This window comes from Leptonychotes weddellii, chromosome 5 (genome assembly GCF_054177405.1).
Source record: "Leptonychotes weddellii isolate Sample4059 chromosome 5, ASM5417740v2, whole genome shotgun sequence".
NCBI lineage: Eukaryota > Metazoa > Chordata > Mammalia > Carnivora > Phocidae > Leptonychotes > Leptonychotes weddellii.
Window position 1 is genome coordinate 54,944,035 of NC_138373.1, and position 16,833 is coordinate 54,960,867.

At 48.8% G+C, this 16,833-nt stretch overlaps 1 protein-coding gene across 1 annotated transcript; it reads left to right on the top strand.

Annotated features, from left to right (window-relative positions):
- The first annotated feature begins 13,511 nt into the window (after nt 1–13,511).
- PTF1A (pancreas associated transcription factor 1a) lies at nt 13,512–15,032 on the top strand. The gene is made up of 2 exons (XM_081819134.1): nt 13,512–14,373; nt 14,762–15,032. Exons 1-2 carry the CDS (start codon nt 13,587–13,589, stop codon nt 14,962–14,964), a joined length of 990 nt encoding a protein of 329 aa, XP_081675260.1. The 5' UTR covers nt 13,512–13,586; the 3' UTR covers nt 14,965–15,032.
- The last annotated feature ends 1,801 nt before the right edge of the window (nt 15,033–16,833 follow it).

Sequence of the window (16,833 nt, forward strand, 5' to 3'; positions counted from 1 at the left end):
CCCACTAGTCTGTAAGCTCCATGGAAAAAAAAAAAAAAAGATCTGTTTGATTTATCATTCTGTCACTAGTGCTTATCACAGTTCCCAGCACAGAATAGATGTTCAATAAATGTTTGTTGCACAGATGAACAGGATGCTTCTCAGAGACAGTTATGTTTGCCATAAACAGGCTAGAAAGCAGAGAACACTGCTCCAGAGAAATAAGAATCAAGCAGAGGTTGCAGAGGGGGAAAAAGGAGGCACAGGAAAGAGAATGATAGTGTCCAGGCATCTTTCTGGACTGTGGTGCATGAACTAGGATACAAATTAGGCTGCTCTATAAAAGAGTGTAAAAATAGAGTGATTTAAACGAGATGGCAGTCTATTTCTCCCTCACAAAAACAAAACAAAACTGGATAGGTACTCCAGGCTTGGTGTGGGATCTAAATGATGTGGGAGACTCAGACTCCTCCTGTCTACTCTTACCCATCCCCAACCTGTAGCTTTCATCTTATGTTTCCAAGCGGCTGCTCCAAACCACTGCCCTGGCATTCCAACCAGTAGGAAGAGGGAAAATGGCGGCACTGGACATGCTCTTCCCCAAAGAGTGAGCCTCAAAAGTGAATATCACTTCTGCTTACGTCCTACTAGTTAGAAGTTAGTCTCATAGTCACACTGAGCTACAAGGGTCACTAGAAAATGTAGTTCTTATTCTGGGTGTCCACATGCCCACCTAAAATCGTGGCTGCTATTACCCAAGGCAGAGGGTGAGAATGGATATCAGAATTTTCAGTATCTGAGACATCTGGTGCTGCTGCCTTCCTGAGGCCTGGCTAAATGTCTGCTCTTGGATGCTAGGACACTCCCTGTATCCCACGCCATAGCCCTCTTTTAGCATTTCAGGGAGTTCAAGTTGGTTTCTGTGACTTGAAATCAGATATTAAACCAGTACGCTAATTTATTATTTCGGCGGTGACACCAGGTGAAGTGTGACAACACAGGTGTAACAGATAAGCCAGGTTACACTGCAGTAGCCACCCCAAATCTCAGGGGCTGAACACAAGACGAGTGTGTTTCTAGTCCTGGTTCCCTGTTCTTGGAGGATTTTCGGGGGGGGGCTGCTCATTGCAGTCACTCAGGGTCCTTCCGCTCCAAAGTGTGTTTCCCACAGTCACCACAGAAGGAGAAGCAAAGAGTACACTGGCTTTTAAGCCCCCTCCCAGAAAGGACATGTCACTTCTACTCATCTTTTATCACCCCAAGCAAGTGATACGGCCACACCCCACCTCAGGGATAGCAGGGAGGTACACGCTTCTCATCCGCCTGGAAGAACACGCGGAGATCCGTAGCGTGTCCCGCGAGCTCCCCCAGCACGGTTGCCTACCTAACAGTGGGAGCTTGTCAGGTTGCCGCTCACTGTAAAGCATAACCTGATCCTTCCGTACCTTCCCCTCTTCTCTGCTCAGGTCAGCCCAGTGAGGGAGGAAAAGTGCTGTCTAAGTACTGGGGACCTTTAAGGCCAATAAGAACATAAATCTCTCCTGTCATTTGAAAAATAAGGGCCCACCCTGATGTCGTGAAACGGACGACGCGTTGGCAGCTTTGGTTCTGCCCAGGACATGCTTCACACTCTTAGGCATCTCTGCACGTTTTCTTACTCTGTCTTGGATTTTTATAGTGGGTTTGTGCTCACGTGTGGTAGGTTTCACACATCTGAAAAAAAAAAAAAGACCCAAGGACCAGGAATGTGCGAGAAGGGAAGATGTTCTACCCTGAGGGAAATACAGGGAAATAGGCTTCCAAGGCTGGCAAAGGCTAGATAAAGGGGAGAGATTCAAGGGGCTTGAGGAGATCTCCTAGTGCTCCCAACATGCTGCGATAAGGCCTCATTTTAAAAATTCATCCCTGTGATTTATGGCGTTACCTTTCAAGGGCACTAATAAAATGCCAGAGAGATGAGTACTTGGTTGCTATGTGTTGCTCACACCTTAGTGAAGCAGATGTTTTCCTTTATGGCCTCTGGCTGAGATCAATGGCCCTGAAGTAATTGGCTTTTCAAGAGGGCAAAAAGGATAATTTGGAGCACTGGACATTCTTTGAAGACACGGGTCTCGGTGGCGCATATACGTGGTCATCGTGAGGCCACTCCATGCCTGAGCAGAGGCAGGACTAAGACAGAAGGCACAAAAAGGCAAAGTGAAATGCTCTGACCCTGGGCTTGCTTGAGACGGAGCCGGCCACATCCCATGGATCTGCTGGCACCTCATCCCCTACAGCAGGGGAGACCATGGGCTACTGCCTGCCTTGGCCTTTCTCGTAAAGAGATTCAACCTCCCAGCAACACTCTTGTGCCCCTCCTCGTGTGGTTGGACTCAGTTAAGACTCACCTAACTCAATATCATTATCTATATGAAGTTCTTGGGCTGAGCCCCTAAACCTCCACAGTAGGCCTCACTACACTGGATTAAAATAATTGCTCCCCTCTCTTACTACCCCAAGGATGTCTTAAGGCATAGAGACTGTATCTTGTTCATCTCTGTATCCCCAACATTAAATGGAAAAACGTGGACATTTGACTCAGGTGGATCTGAATGCCAGTTGGAGACTACTGGTCTATATAATGCCAAATGATCAATTACATTTTTTTAAAGTCAAATGGTCTTGTTTTTTTTTTCATCATTGGGGATACAGAGATCCCCAACATCTCTGTATCCCCAACATTCCCTTATTCTTATGTAATTTTAAATACATTCCGAATAGCATTCCATATTTTGACCAGGATGAGGCCACTGGAGGCTCATTTGGCATTATATAGACCAGTAGTCTCCGAAGTGAACAAGATGTTCCACTGGGCTATAGGAAAAATTTTAGAACTTTGATTATATTTTTTCTCATCTTCCTAAAATTTCTTTTTGTACATGTTTTAAATGTATGCAATATATTAATACAGTCTTATTTCTATGTAATTTTAAATACATAAATATACATACATTCACATTTAGAGGGCATACTCAAACATGGTAGTGATAAGGTATCAGGCACAGCTAATCCTCCCCCATACACACACACAGTATTTTTCTTTCCTTATTTGATAGCATTCCAAATTTTAACCAGGAAGATGGCCACCCACTTAAGACTACATTTGTCAGCTCCCCTTGTAGCTAGAAGTGGCCATGTGATGCCTCCAACCAATTGAATGTCAGCAGCTGTGATATGTGCAAACTTCAGGTCATGTTCTTAAAAGGAAAGGAGTGTGCCTTTCTTTTTCCTTCTTCTTGCTGGCTGGGATGCTGACGTGAGGGTAGGAACTGGAGCAGCCATCTTAGACCTGGGATTAGGCGCCATGTTATAGAGCAGCAAGTCACAAAGAAGCTGGACCCCCACCCCATTTAACCATCATATAAACTTCAGATTGCTTATGCTTGGATTATTAAATGAGAGAGACTTAAATGTAATATTTTCATCACTCTTATCTTTCGATATTTGTTAAAGAAGTCAGACCTTTATCCAGAATCATGCAAGGTGTTCAGTCAAAAAAATTGGAGACAATGAAGTCTTAAATCAATTCCTTTCTATAGACAATCAGGCCTGGCTCAAGGTGAGAGATACCAATGGAAGAGCTTTTTTTTTTTTTTCTTTAATGCCTGCGATAACACTTCTCATTCATACTTTCTTCTCTTCTTATTTCTTCTGTGCTTTATAGACATTTAATAAAAACTTAGTACTGTATACTTGAAAGTTGCTATGAGAGTAGAGCTTTGATGTTCACCATAACAACAGCAAAAAGGTCATTGTATGAGGTAAAGGATGTGTTAACTCACCTTATTGTAGTAAACATTTCACCTTATATAAGTGTATCAAGTCATTACCTGGTACACTTTAAATTTATATAGCATGATATGTCAATTATATCTCAATAAAGTTGGGGGGGTAGAAAAAGAAAAACTGATTAATTAACCCACTGAGTAATGGGAGAAACAGGACGGGAACTAGCATTCATTGAGGACATACTGTGCACTGGCTAGTTTACACATACCACTTCATTAACTTCCATCAACAATCCTTAGGGTGGATAGTATTATTTCTTCCCATTTCCATGGTCAGGGAAACTAAAGCTCAGCAAGATTAAATAACTTATCCAGGAACAAACAACAGTAAGGGGTAGAGAGGATATTTAAATTCGAATTCAGATCCACATGAGTCAAATGTCCACATTTTCCACTCTTTTGTATTTCAAACTCTTCCTTTTTCAAATGTGCAACCTCTTCCTTTTGCTCCTTCTCTCTCGTTTTGCTTCATTTCCTTTATACTTTGCTCCCTTGTCCCCTGTCCCCTCCACCTTCTAATCCTTTTGCCTGAAGCCCAGCACATGAATTTGATAATCATCTGGAGCAGTGTTTCTCAAACTTGACTTTGCATGCTCTCTCTCTTTCTTTTTAGTGTTTTTTTTTTTTAATTGAAGTATGGTTAACACACAATGTTACATTAGTTTCAAGCATACAACATAGGGGGTTGACAAGTCTATACCTTATGCTATGTTCACCACAAACTTGACTTTTGATATGTATATGTACTCATATGTGTATAGACACATATATGCATATCTGTACTTATATATAAAATCTCTACCCTTTTCATAGAAAAATGAAACAGCCACCAATAAAAGCTTTTATGGGTCCCCAGTGCCAGCTTAAGTTATTATTAATATGAAATTGTTTAAATGTTTACAAATAAAAAGTTGGCATAACCTCTATATGTGTGTTGTTCTTTTTTAAATTTATTTATTTTAGAGAGAGAGAGAGAGAACACACACATACATGAGTGGGGGGAGGAGCAGAGGGGGAGGGAGAAGAAGAGGGAAAGAATCTCAAGCAGACTCCATACTCAGTATGGAGCTGATGTGGGGCTCCATCCCACGACCCTGAGATCATGATCTGAGCCAAAACCAAGAGTCGGCCACTTAACCAACTGAGCCACCCAGGTGCCCCTATATGTGTGTTGTTCTTTTAAAATTTTTTAAATCTATAAGTCAAGAAAATTCAAACTAACTTTAATATGACAGATGATAGGACCTTGTTGTAATGACATTCACTATTTACGAAGTTGGTATGATGTTGGTCCCTATCTTCAGTTCACTGTACGTCATGTGATGATTCATTTCTCCCCCCAAATTAATTAATTAGCTTATCATGGAAACTACCATGATGGCCGTTGTTTGTCTAGCCTGTTTTGTGGTTATTTAGTCTTTTCTGGGCAAAGCACAGTATCTGTGTATTTTCTTTAGCAATTAAAATAGCCTGTTTGTTGGTACCACCACAATCTTAAACATGAATGGTAACTCAAATTCAGGCTCCAAGTTCAATGGCAGGGCCAGGTTATAGGGTGGTCATCCAGATGGAGCACAAAATACTCATACTTTGTTGTCATTGTTTTTTAAGATTATCATCTACACAAGTCACAAAACTGAAAAAAAGTCATAATTTATGGAATTTAAGAAATATGGATCCAGAAATTCAGAGGTCCACATAAATGAGAGGTCCAATGATAGGACCATCACCAAGACAATCAAACTCCTGGGTATGGGAACAGTCCCTTGTTATGAAAAGAAGAAAAGCTATAATCCACTGATTAGAGAAGCATGAGCAGACTGTGGAAAGATTGTATCATGTAAGAAGCCCGGCTTACTTTTGCTTCCAGGTGAGGAAAGACCTCTGACTTCTCCACAGAGCCAGTGAGAATGGAGGGGGAAGAGGGAAAAAGCACTCGTACTCAAGGTCTGTCTCAATGTGAGTCTAACCAATGTTTCCGAGAGCCTACTGCAAAAGAGGAACAGGAGAGCCTGGTCTGTGTGAACACCCGCTCGTTGAGGGCTGTGGTCTTCATAGCCTTCTCTCCATGGGCCACACTGTAGAGACGGGCCACTCTTCTAGGCCCTGCTGTGTAGCCATGAGCATTGGCAAAAGGCTATAACCAGGCCTAATCCTAACTCTCCCCAAAAGTTCTGAGAACAGCTGTATCTTCCAGTGTCAATAGTGAATCAAGCTTAGAATTTGTTGATATTTATCCACTATCAGTCTGGGAAATCGGGTTGACATTGGCAAAGCCAATAAGAATGACTTCCATCTGATTGATAGGGCTTCTGCTTCCCACTGACAATATATACTTGTCCAATCCACCAATGTTTACCGCGCATCCACTACTGCTAAGTAACTTACTGAGCAACTACTACCGTGTGCCTGGCACTGTGTATGTGTTTATATTTAACCCACTTCACTTTCACAGTAGGCAATGAGGTAGTAGTAGTATAATTTTCTTTTGCATTTTGCATATGCAGGAATGGGAGCACCAGTGGATTAGGTAACTTGCCCAAACAGCTGATCGGGAGCTGAGCCCCTAGAATCCAGGCAGTCGGGTTCCAGAGCCCACTCATGAGCTCTGTGCTACCCAGCCTCTCTGGCTGGATGCCTGGAGATTGCAGTGGAAGGTGGGCTGCTACTTTCCATGTGACAAAAATAGGCTTAAACCTCTAGTGGCATCCAAACTGAGAAGGGTCTTACGGTGACAAAACCCGAGGTGTGGCAAGGTGTATACAGGGTACTGGTTTCTTGGAACACGCAAGCATGAAAATTGTACTCCTGGGCTTTGGGGGGCAGCTTTCCCAAGTAACTGATGTTTCTTGACCACTAGTAGGCACTTCCCTGCTTGAACTAGGCATGGTCTGGCATAAGCTTCTTCAAGCAAGGTTAACCCAGCTAAGGAAAACATTTTGCTCTACACAGGATTTTAAGGAAACATTAATAAAACCACTTCAATACTCCAACATCTTCATGACCACTAAGTGAAACCTAAGGTCTTATTGATATGAGGTAGAAAAAAAATCCCATGGGAATCAAAATCATGGCCTGCCAAGTGAGGAATAAAGTCAGACCACGGATAGAACACAAAGGTATTCAGGACACCTGGGGGCTCAGTCGGTGAAGCGTCTGCCTTTGGCTCAGGTCATGATCCCGGGGTCCTGGGATCAAGTTCCGCACTGGGCTCCTTGCTCAGTGGGGAGCCTGCTTCTCCCTCTGCCTACTGCTCCCCCTGCTTGTGCTCGCTCACTCACTCTCTCTCTCCATCTGACAAATAAATAACTTAAAAAAAAAAAAAGAACACAAAGGTATTCTAAGAGATGCAGGAAGTATGATCTTAATTCTGAGTTCCCAGGAGTGAGTGATGTGCAAGTGAAATGAAATTACATAGTGGAAAAGTCAAATGCTAAGCCATCAGGCCACCATGAAAGCCTGTCAGTAAAGATATGGGGGAATGATGATGAGATTCAGCCAAGTGAAAAACGCAAGGTACAAAACTAGAAAGACATGGAAGAAAATAGACCAAAATGTTCACAGTGGTCACCTCTGGGCTGTGGGACTGGACGATGCAGACAATGTGGTGGTTTTAATGAGTATTTAGTCATTGTCAATTTCCTTTATATTGTCGAATCCCTATAAACCTTGTTTGATAGGGATTTCATGCAGGGGATAGCATTTCATCCAGTGTCATCCCATTTCAACTGCACTGCATGCAGGACTTAGACAGTTAACAGAAGGAGCTCACTCAGGACCTGGTCCATGGGCAGGGCGCCCTGGGCCTGCCTGCACCGCCCAGCCCTCATTGGTCCTATCTGCTAGAAGGTCTTGCTGATTTTTGAAGATGGCACCAGCTGATATCCAGTTTCTCTGCAGGGCTCTTCTAGGACTTATATGAAGAGATCATCGTCCAAAATTTTTCTTAAAAAATAAGTTCATTAATTTTAAAACGTTTTTTTTGCATATATGTTCACATATTTCAAAAATCCAAAGGCCCAAAAGAGTCCACCATGAAAAATTCTATCCATTAACCACTCAGTGCCTTTCTCAATGCAAGTGATGTCATCAGGTTCTTAGGTATCCATCTAGAGAGATTTGATGCCTGCAGGAACAGATGCACTCACATATATGCACTGTCCTCTCTTTTAAACCAGCCACCCTTGCTCCTTTCATATAATGGTGTGTCTTGGAGACTTCACATCACTACACCAAAAGCATTCTCATTCTTTCGTATGGCTGCTGACTATATCCCCTCTACGGATGGACCATAATTCACTCAAGGCCCTACGGACCGACATGAAGCCAGAAAATACAGACAGCTTTGAAAAGAAACAAACTGAAAAAGCCCAAAGTTCCTGTTTCTATTAAATTCTTTTTTTTTTTTTTTTTTTTTTTTTGGCTTTTCACTGCTCACTATGCAAGGCCAAGACCCAGAAGTCTGGTAATAATGATTTTTGGTGTTTACATTACTAAAGGTCAAACACCTTTCAGAATAACAAGACTGAAGGACAAAGTTCAGAAGCTTTGCTATTCATTGAGTAAACGTTGTCAGGATGGAAAACACTTATTTGGATAATTATATCAGCATTTTGGTGTTTCTCCCTCAAAAGATTAATGTTTAACAATGGGAAATGTAAAGTCAAGAAGGAAGGAGGTGGGTGTTCAGTGTTTGGATTTTCTTGTGTTTTGGGGCAGACCTATGCCTCCTGCCCTCATTCCCAAATGAGACATGGCCCAGCTGGGTTTTTTTTTTTTAGACTAAGAAGGCTCAGCGTGGAGAGCGTCTGATGGCAAAATCTGGCAAACGAAGCTGACATCCCCACCTCCTTGTACCACAGATCTACTTCTATGTGTGGCTCCGGGGTGGTATCTGTGGTGCTCCAGGAGAGTTACTTAGCCTCTCTGAATCTTACTATTCGCAAATAATGATGATACCTCCAGGTGACTTCACAGTGCGATGTTAGTTGATCCAATGTGAAAATCCTATTACATCAGCTACTTTAAGTGTAGAGATAGAGGAGGGGCTGAGAGATGCTATGTGACATAAATGCGATATAAAGCCAGACCAACCTGGTGTTGAATCCTCACCCCTTTTCTTACCGGCCATTCAACCATGGATTGTAGGCCGAGCCTCACTTATTCACCGGGTGAAGTAAGGAGGACACCCTCCAGGTTGCAGAATGATGCGGGTGAATGATACATATGTCTGAAAGTCCTCCAAAATGTGTCTGCCTTTCCTAGCATTCGTGTTACTCCTGCCTACCTTAGGATAGAATAAATATAAGGGCTTCAAAACAACTCAAGGACTCAGATCAGTGTAAAGGAGAGTAGGAGGGAAACAAAGAAAACCAGAGAGAAATCCCCAGGGCATCTGAAGAAATAGAGTGTTAATTATGGATGAAGTAAGGAGTACCTGAGAGGCATGGAGGGGTAGGCAGGGGTAGTTCAAGGAAGGCCTCATAAGTTGTATCAAGGAGTTCAGCATCCTCTAGGCCCATCACTTCCAGGATGGAACAAAATGTCAAATGATCCCACCTAGTGGGCCTTTTCAGTGGAAAAACCATCCATAATCAATACAGTGTGACTTTGGGACCAGAGGAAGTCCCATGATCCCATATTTAATTTTGCATACTTTGTCTTATGCCACGAATTACACTATTCAGTGATTCCTTCCTCAGCATTCAGGAGGTGCTGTGGTATCCGCAGTGCAGCCAGGACTCAAGAGTTAGGGAGGCCAGAAAAGTGGTATTTGGTAGACGGGGTGGGCTTCGAACAGGGCCTGGACTGACTCCATTGCACACCAATATAAATAAGCCCTTTATGAGTGGGCAGAAGCAGGGCTGGAACCTGCTCTCAGCAGCCAGTGGAACCAGCACTGGACTGAGGTCACCTGCTGTGTGACCTTGGGGAAGTCACTGAACCTCTCTGGGCCTCAGAAACCTTTCACCATTAACCCCATGATTCTATTTTTCAAGCCCTTCCCTAAGAGTATAGGGATAAAGAATGGGTTCCTGAGGGCACTAGAGTGGAGAGAAGAAAGGTTTCACAGAACGGGGGAGGGAGAAGGAGTAGCAAAGAAGGTGGGAACAGATATAGGAGATGACAAACAACCACCTGACATCACATCTGTGTGATTAGTGAGGAAAGGGACAATCTGGGTCACGAGGAATCAACATGGACCCGTTTTCAAATCGGGAGACAGACCAGGGGTTACATCCCGGAGTAACTGCTCGCAAGCACTAGGTGAAGAATGTAGGATACCGTGGGGGCAGGACAGCTGCACCTGGTTTCTGTGGAGTTTGGGCTCCAGCAGGGAGGACATATGCCGAGCAAGCGTGGAACATTATGGGAACATGTGCAGGGCAAGCCGAAGGACGGAGAGTCTGGAGGCCCCACTCTTCATTAGTGGCCTCTGCCTGCCAGGGACCTGGGCTCCAAGCCTCCAGTCATTGTTCCCAAAAGTGAGGGCAAGATGCTAGAAAGGTCCGATGGGAAACAAATGAACAAGTGTTCAGGTCCTTGATACTCCTGGGAGGGAGAGAGCTGAGAGACCGGGGTGGGGGCACCACGGGGCCACTGGGCATGCCTTCAATGCCCAGTGGCCCTTGCCAGAATTTCTCCTGGACTGAGAACCTTGAAGACGGTATGAGGCCTCTGAGCAGTCCTGAGGGAAGTGTGGCAGGAGTCAACTGGGTCCAAGACAGCAGGTGGCACAGAGCGACTTCGGAAAGATTTGAAATTGCTGCTGCCTACCTTAGGGGATGGATGTTATTTTATAAAACAAGGCAGAGACTCCTTATAAGGTTAGGGGACATCTCTCCTGAGAACAGAGGGTGGAAAGAAAAAGATGCTGGACCTCAGCAAGGGGTGGAGAAGCTTGCAGCTCTGGGATCAGTTCTGTCCCTGTCTCCAGGAAGTACCTGGAACCTTTTGATCTTGTCCCTCTCCATGCTCACCCAGTGCCCAGGGGGTCAAGGAAGTGAGGAGGGAGGGGCTGGAAGGAGAGTTGGGCCTCTAGCCATTTCCTCAACCAATGGGTTGCTTCCAGAGGCAGAGCCAGCCATCCACACTGTTGTGACCTCCAGTGACCCAGAGAAAATTTCCTTTATTAGTGGTGAAGCCTTTCTTCTTTTTATTAGAGAAAAGAACAATCATGTCTTACTTACATGCATGCCCACACCAGTACCCCAGTATCAGCGTCTGCAGGCCTAGCCCTTCTTCCCAATAGGACTGGTCTCCAGACGGTGGTTCTCTAAGGGGAAAATGGTGGGAGTGAGGAGCACGAGGGTGAAGAGGGTTATGTCTGGAACAAGTGAATACCTTCTCTTTTCCTCCTACCCCGTGCTCATCCATGAAGCCCCAGGAACTGTCCAGAATGTCCATGCCAGCTAGCTCTGCTCAGCCTCATGGGGCAGTAAGGTTTCCAGCACACTCCCCATTAGCTCACCTGGGTGCCCAGAGTAATTTTCTGTACTCGACCGCAAACTCACTGAGCATATGTAAAGTGATTTTCTGTGAAGGCTAACTTAAAATCACATTGGGTAAAAAGATACCCGTATACACACCTACTGACTCCCAAGAACCCCAGCTTCCCCCAACATATTCATGACACAAATACTTTCTCAAGAGCCACCTAGATCTATCAGAGACAGCCTTTGTAGGCTGGAATCCAATCTTTCCTTCACTGAACGGTTAGCACTATTTTGGATAAGTCTTTGAAGTCTGATCATTTCTTAGCCTTCCAAAGTCCTTAGATTGATCCAAGAGCATGTTCCCACTTAATTTCAGTCTAACCAAGTGAGGGACAAGGATGAGGGCCTTTTAAATGTAAAAAGCATTGGGTGCGCACCACCAGCTGGCTAGACCTGTGGTCCTGACCCCCCACTGCCCAACAGTTTCCTTCTCCTTTGAGGTGAGAAAGATAAATCTAGATGCAAGAAATTGCAGCCCAGGCTCTGACACAGGGTACCTGTCCACATGTTCATCAGCTTAAGGATAACCACCTCACCAGGAAGGGCATCAGCAGACACATGAAAGAACTTGCTGTAAAACAATAAGTCTTTGGGTGAAAATTGGGGTTTTTGACAGTTCAAGGTAGGGTTTTCTCTGGTCTTCTAATCTTATGTAATTTTTGCTCCTAACTTTTGGGTCTTAGAATTGAATTACGTACAGTGTAATGTCTAAAACCAAGAAGCCTGTCGAAATTGCTGTTCTTAAAAGGCATGGCCTTGAATTTTGAGAGGAACCTGAAAACCCCCTAGAAGCCTCTGGTGAGACAAGTGTCTGAAAAAGGAAGCGGCTGACCCACGAAGCCCTTGGCTCTCAGTCCTCTATTCAGAGAACATGCGCCACTTTACTCTCACTTTACTCTCCCAGGGTGGAAGTTGGAGCTTGGCTTTTTACAAGAATTGCCCCAACCTTGAAAATGTTTGTTTGTTACTCTTAAGATGAAGAATTCGTGTTGCATCGCAGGCTGTGATAAAGCGTGTCATGGGCAGAGCACATACGTTTTGCGTTCGGTGTTTCTTTTTTTAAGGTCAAGAAATAAAAAAAAATCATTCAGGGACAATCCGGTGGCCAGCAGAAAGGTGAGGGACTCGGGCTTTGAAAGGGTTCACACTCCGCCCTTTAACTTCCATGCCCTCCCTCCGGACTGCTCCAGAGCACACGATTCATTTGACTTCTTTTGTATCAGGTTTTATTGCTCCAAAGCCCTAGGGCCTCGATTTGCTCTCAGAAGAAACGTGCCCCGCTGAGCCGCTCTCCGAGGCAGCCCCTCGGTGTCCCCGTTTCTCTCTCCGGGCGGGGTAAAGGAGGGGAGGCGAGGCGGGCCGCAGGCTCGCGCCCCGAAACTCCGCGCAGGGTCTGGAACGCTTGGGATGCACCGCGCCGCCTCCCAACCCCACCCGCACACACCGTGCCAACTTTACAGGAGACCCAGAAAAGTCCGTTGAGGAGAGAAGACCCGGCGGAACTCGGGCGGGAGGCCGGCGCGCGCCCGGGTCTGGCGGTGGCGAAGGCACCCACCCGACTGCCCAGGCTGCCGGCGGTGCCTGCGCCCACCCCCGAGGAGGAGCGGCCTCCCTTCGCAATCCGCTCCGCAGCCTGCGCCGCCCACGCGCACCCACGGGACCGTTTGTGGCGGCGCGAAGACGCCCCGCGCCGCGCCCCAGCCCCCAGGCGGAAGGGCCGGGCTTTGAGCAGCGCGCCGGGCCCGGGGGGTAGGGGGGGCGGACACCGCGGGCCGCAGGTGCCCCCGGAGCCCCGCGCCCCGCAGGTACTCGTCAGAAGGTCGGGCAGGGAGGGCCACGAGGGGCCCCAGGCCGCGCGAGCCCCGCCTCCTCCTCGCCCCAGGAGCTCCCACTGGGAGGAAGGCCGCCCCGGCCCCCGCGCCGCCGACGGGGCCTCCCTGCCCCCTCGCCGCCGGCACCCCGCACTCGGTGATTGGCTGGCGCCGCGGGTCCCTGGCACGCGCCTGTGGATGTAGTTATAAGAATCCTCGCGTGCCGGCCCTCAGCTTCAGCAAGTCGGCCACAGCCCTCCCCAGCGCAGCGCGGGCGCCGGCCAGAGCCCAGCGGCCGCGGACGCTCCAGGGAGGCCGGGGGCGGGAAGCGGGCGGGCCGTCCTCCCTGTCTCGCGCTCACCCCCCCCCCACCCCGGGAGGGAGGGGGCCGCCGTGCGAACAAGCAGCGCACCGTCAAACTTCCAGAGAACCCCTCAGCCCCTCAGCCCTTCAGGCCCGCGGCGGCACAGAGCATGGACACGGTGCTGCTCGAGCACTTCCCCGGGGGCCTGGACGCCTTCCCGTCTCCTTACTTTGACGAGGAGGACTTCTTCACCGACCAGTCCTCTCGGGACCCTCTGGAGGACGGCGATGAGCTGCTGGCGGACGAGCAGGCCGAGGTGGAGTTCCTCAGCCACCAGCTGCACGAGTACTGCTACCGCGACGGGGCGTGCCTGCTGCTGCAGCCCGCGCCTTCGGCCGCCCCGCACACGCTCGCCCCGCCGCCCTCGGGGGGCCCCGGCGAGCCGGAGGACGGCGGCGGCGGCGGCGGCTACTGCTGCGAGGCAGGGGCGCCCCCCGGCGGCTTCCCCTACTCGCCCGGCTCGCCGCCCTCGTGCCTGGCCTACCCGTGCGCGGGGGCGGCCGCGCTGTCCCCCGGAGCCCGGCTGCGCGGCCTGAGCGGGGCGGCGGCGGCGGCGGCGCGGCGGCGGCGGCGGTTGCGCTCCGAGGCCGAGCTGCAGCAGCTGCGGCAGGCGGCCAACGTGCGCGAGCGGCGGCGCATGCAGTCCATCAACGACGCCTTCGAGGGGCTGCGCTCGCACATCCCCACGCTGCCCTACGAGAAGCGCCTCTCCAAGGTGGACACGCTGCGCCTGGCCATCGGCTACATCAACTTCCTCAGCGAGCTGGTGCAGGCCGACCTGCCGCTGCGCGGCGGCGGCGCGGGCGGCGGCGGGGGCCCGGGGGGCGGCGGGCGCCTGGGCGGGGATAGCCCGGGCAGCCAGGCCCAGAAGGTCATCATCTGCCACCGGGGCACCCGTAAGTGCGTCCGCAGTCCAGCTCAGGGAGACGGGGCGGGCACGGGAAGGTTCCCGGAGGGGCTGGGTGAGCGGACGCACAAGCCAACTGACGGACGGACAGATGGTCCGTGGGCACCGGCGACCGTGAACACGAGTTGGCGTTTCGCAGGTGTTTTCCGCCACTTGACCGCGGCTGGGCGGGCGTGCGTCCGCGACGGACTTGCAGCTCCGGGGATTCGGGGGAGGGGGCGCTGGGGGGCTGGGGGTGGAGGAAGAGGGTTCGTTTTAATGTAACCTAAGACGCCTGTTCTGTCGAGGCGCCCAGGAGGGGATCCTAAAGGACCAGAGGGCACCGCTGGGAATAGAGTTGGACGTTCACGGTCTGTTTTCTCTTCTCACCTCCTCAGGGTCCCCCTCCCCCAGCGACCCGGATTATGGCCTCCCTCCCCTTGCAGGACACTCCCTCTCATGGACTGATGAAAAGCAACTCAAAGAACAAAATATTATCCGAACAGCCAAAGTGTGGACCCCAGAGGACCCCAGAAAACTCAACAGCAAATCTTCCTTCAACAACATAGAAAATGAACCGCCCTTTGAGTTTGTGTCCTGAGAAGTCCCAGACCCTCCTGAGGATCTGATTATGTCTCTGTGCATATTGTACATGTAAATATCTATAATATAATTTAAGAATCACATTTTTCTAATGGCAATCAACTGTTATTTATCTATTTATTATCCTGTCAAGTTAATGAAATAGACGATCTCTTTTTAAGTATATAATTTATATAATTTATCCTGATTTTCTAAAAATATGCAATAGCCTATGATTTCCCCCAGCACCTTTGGCAGAACTCTGCGTTGTTGGAAGAACTCTGGCCAGAAAACGTCATGCTAATTTATTGCCAGATATGGTTTATTTCTAAGCGATGTTAATAAATGCTATTTACACCTTTTTCTAAAAGTTTTTTGTTTACTACATGATGGGGGTAGTTGTTGTTTTTTTTTTTAAAGAAGAATTAACTTAGTCTGTAAAAGATAACTGAACCAGACGCGCGAAATGTAGTTATCTAGTAAGAAACCACATTTTAGTTCGATTTAGCTGAAAGTGGGTGGGTTAGGCGGTTAGGCCCCAAGTCTCTAAGAGGGCCCTTCATCTGCATTCCCTGCCTTAAATAGTAACTTTGGTCTGTATTTTTATCCTATCCTCCAAACACCCTATGAGGCAAATAGGTCATGGTGTATTTATTATTCCCATTTTTCAGGGGGGAAAGCTAGGGCCCAGAGACGAATATTTGAATTACCCAAGGTCACCCCTACCCTGTCTAAGCATACTGCTTGAGGTGAGTTGGGAGCAGTGGGAACAGGGGACTAGTTTCCGGGGCTGGCCAAGGGAGGGGGGCCATCGTGCTTCCACGGAGGGGCTGGGGAGAAAGGGCAGCTCTTGAGCTAGCCCTGTGGCCCATCCCTTCTGTAGTTTCAGCATCAGGTATGTGGATCTCAGAGCAGTCGTGTCAAAGGAGATGGGGTCGACGACTGTGCTGAGGCCGGGAGACCCCTCGGATGCCTCCCAACAAAATCCGGGGTCCTTTCGGGAAGGCAAGGAGCCACTTGTGCAAATGAGTTGTTTTTTAAAATTAACTTCGTTTTGTCTCCAACAGAATCTCGTCTTCCTTGGCAAGCAGCCTGGGGAGAAGGCGAGCCTCGCGAGGAGGGAGCAGGGCCGCCCCCTAGCGAAGGGGAGAGGCGCGAGGGCGCGGCCCGGGGCGATCACCCGGAAAGCTCTGGAAACCCGGGCTGCGGGCGGGTCTCCCGCGAGGCTGCCCGGCGCCTCCTGGGCTCCCGGGGCGCCCTCGGCTGTGGGCCGGAGGCCCCGCGCGCGCGCTTGGCGCGCACCTTCTAGCTCAGTCACCGCCCCCGCGCCGCGCAGGCCCGGCCAAGGCGAGCGGCTTGGTAAGCCAAGGTACGGTCGCGAGTCTCCCCCGGTACCCACGGCCCTGCCGCAGGACAATATGTCTGCAGCATGCTAATTGCTTTAACCTAGTTTCAGACCCACCGAGGGGTTCCTCGCGCGCCGCGGGTGCCATGGACCTCGTCCAAGTGCAATTAAAGCGAGGCCGCGAGCCCGACCCCGAAGCGCGGTCAGGCCAGACACGCGGAGATTCTGGGTCGAGCAGCTCCCAGGAGGCCCTTGGCCGTGGACCCTCACCTCTTAAAGCCTTCGCAGCTTCTCCCGGCTCTTCCCCCTGAAAGATGGAGATTTCACACTGGAGACAGAATTTGGGAAGGAGAGAAAATAATTCGATTTTGTCCTGTAAGAGTGCCCCATTAAACATGGAAGTTGCTTTGGCACAAATGCTTCTATCAGGCATGTAATCTCATTACACTCATTAGAAAGTCAAATGTTAGGCAGACTTCAACTTAATTATAACTTATGTAAGGATTGTACCGAATTCTTCGTCTGTGTAGACCTGCGTTTCAA

Excerpts from the sequence above, each read along its gene's own strand:
- PTF1A (XM_081819134.1), top strand. The coding sequence starts at position 13,587 with ATGGACACGGTGCTGCTCGAGCACTTCCCCGGGGGCCTGGACGCCTTC. Across the intron at positions 14,374-14,761 it reads CATCTGCCACCGGGGCACCC|GGTCCCCCTCCCCCAGCGAC; the intron begins GTAAGTGCGTCC and ends TCACCTCCTCAG.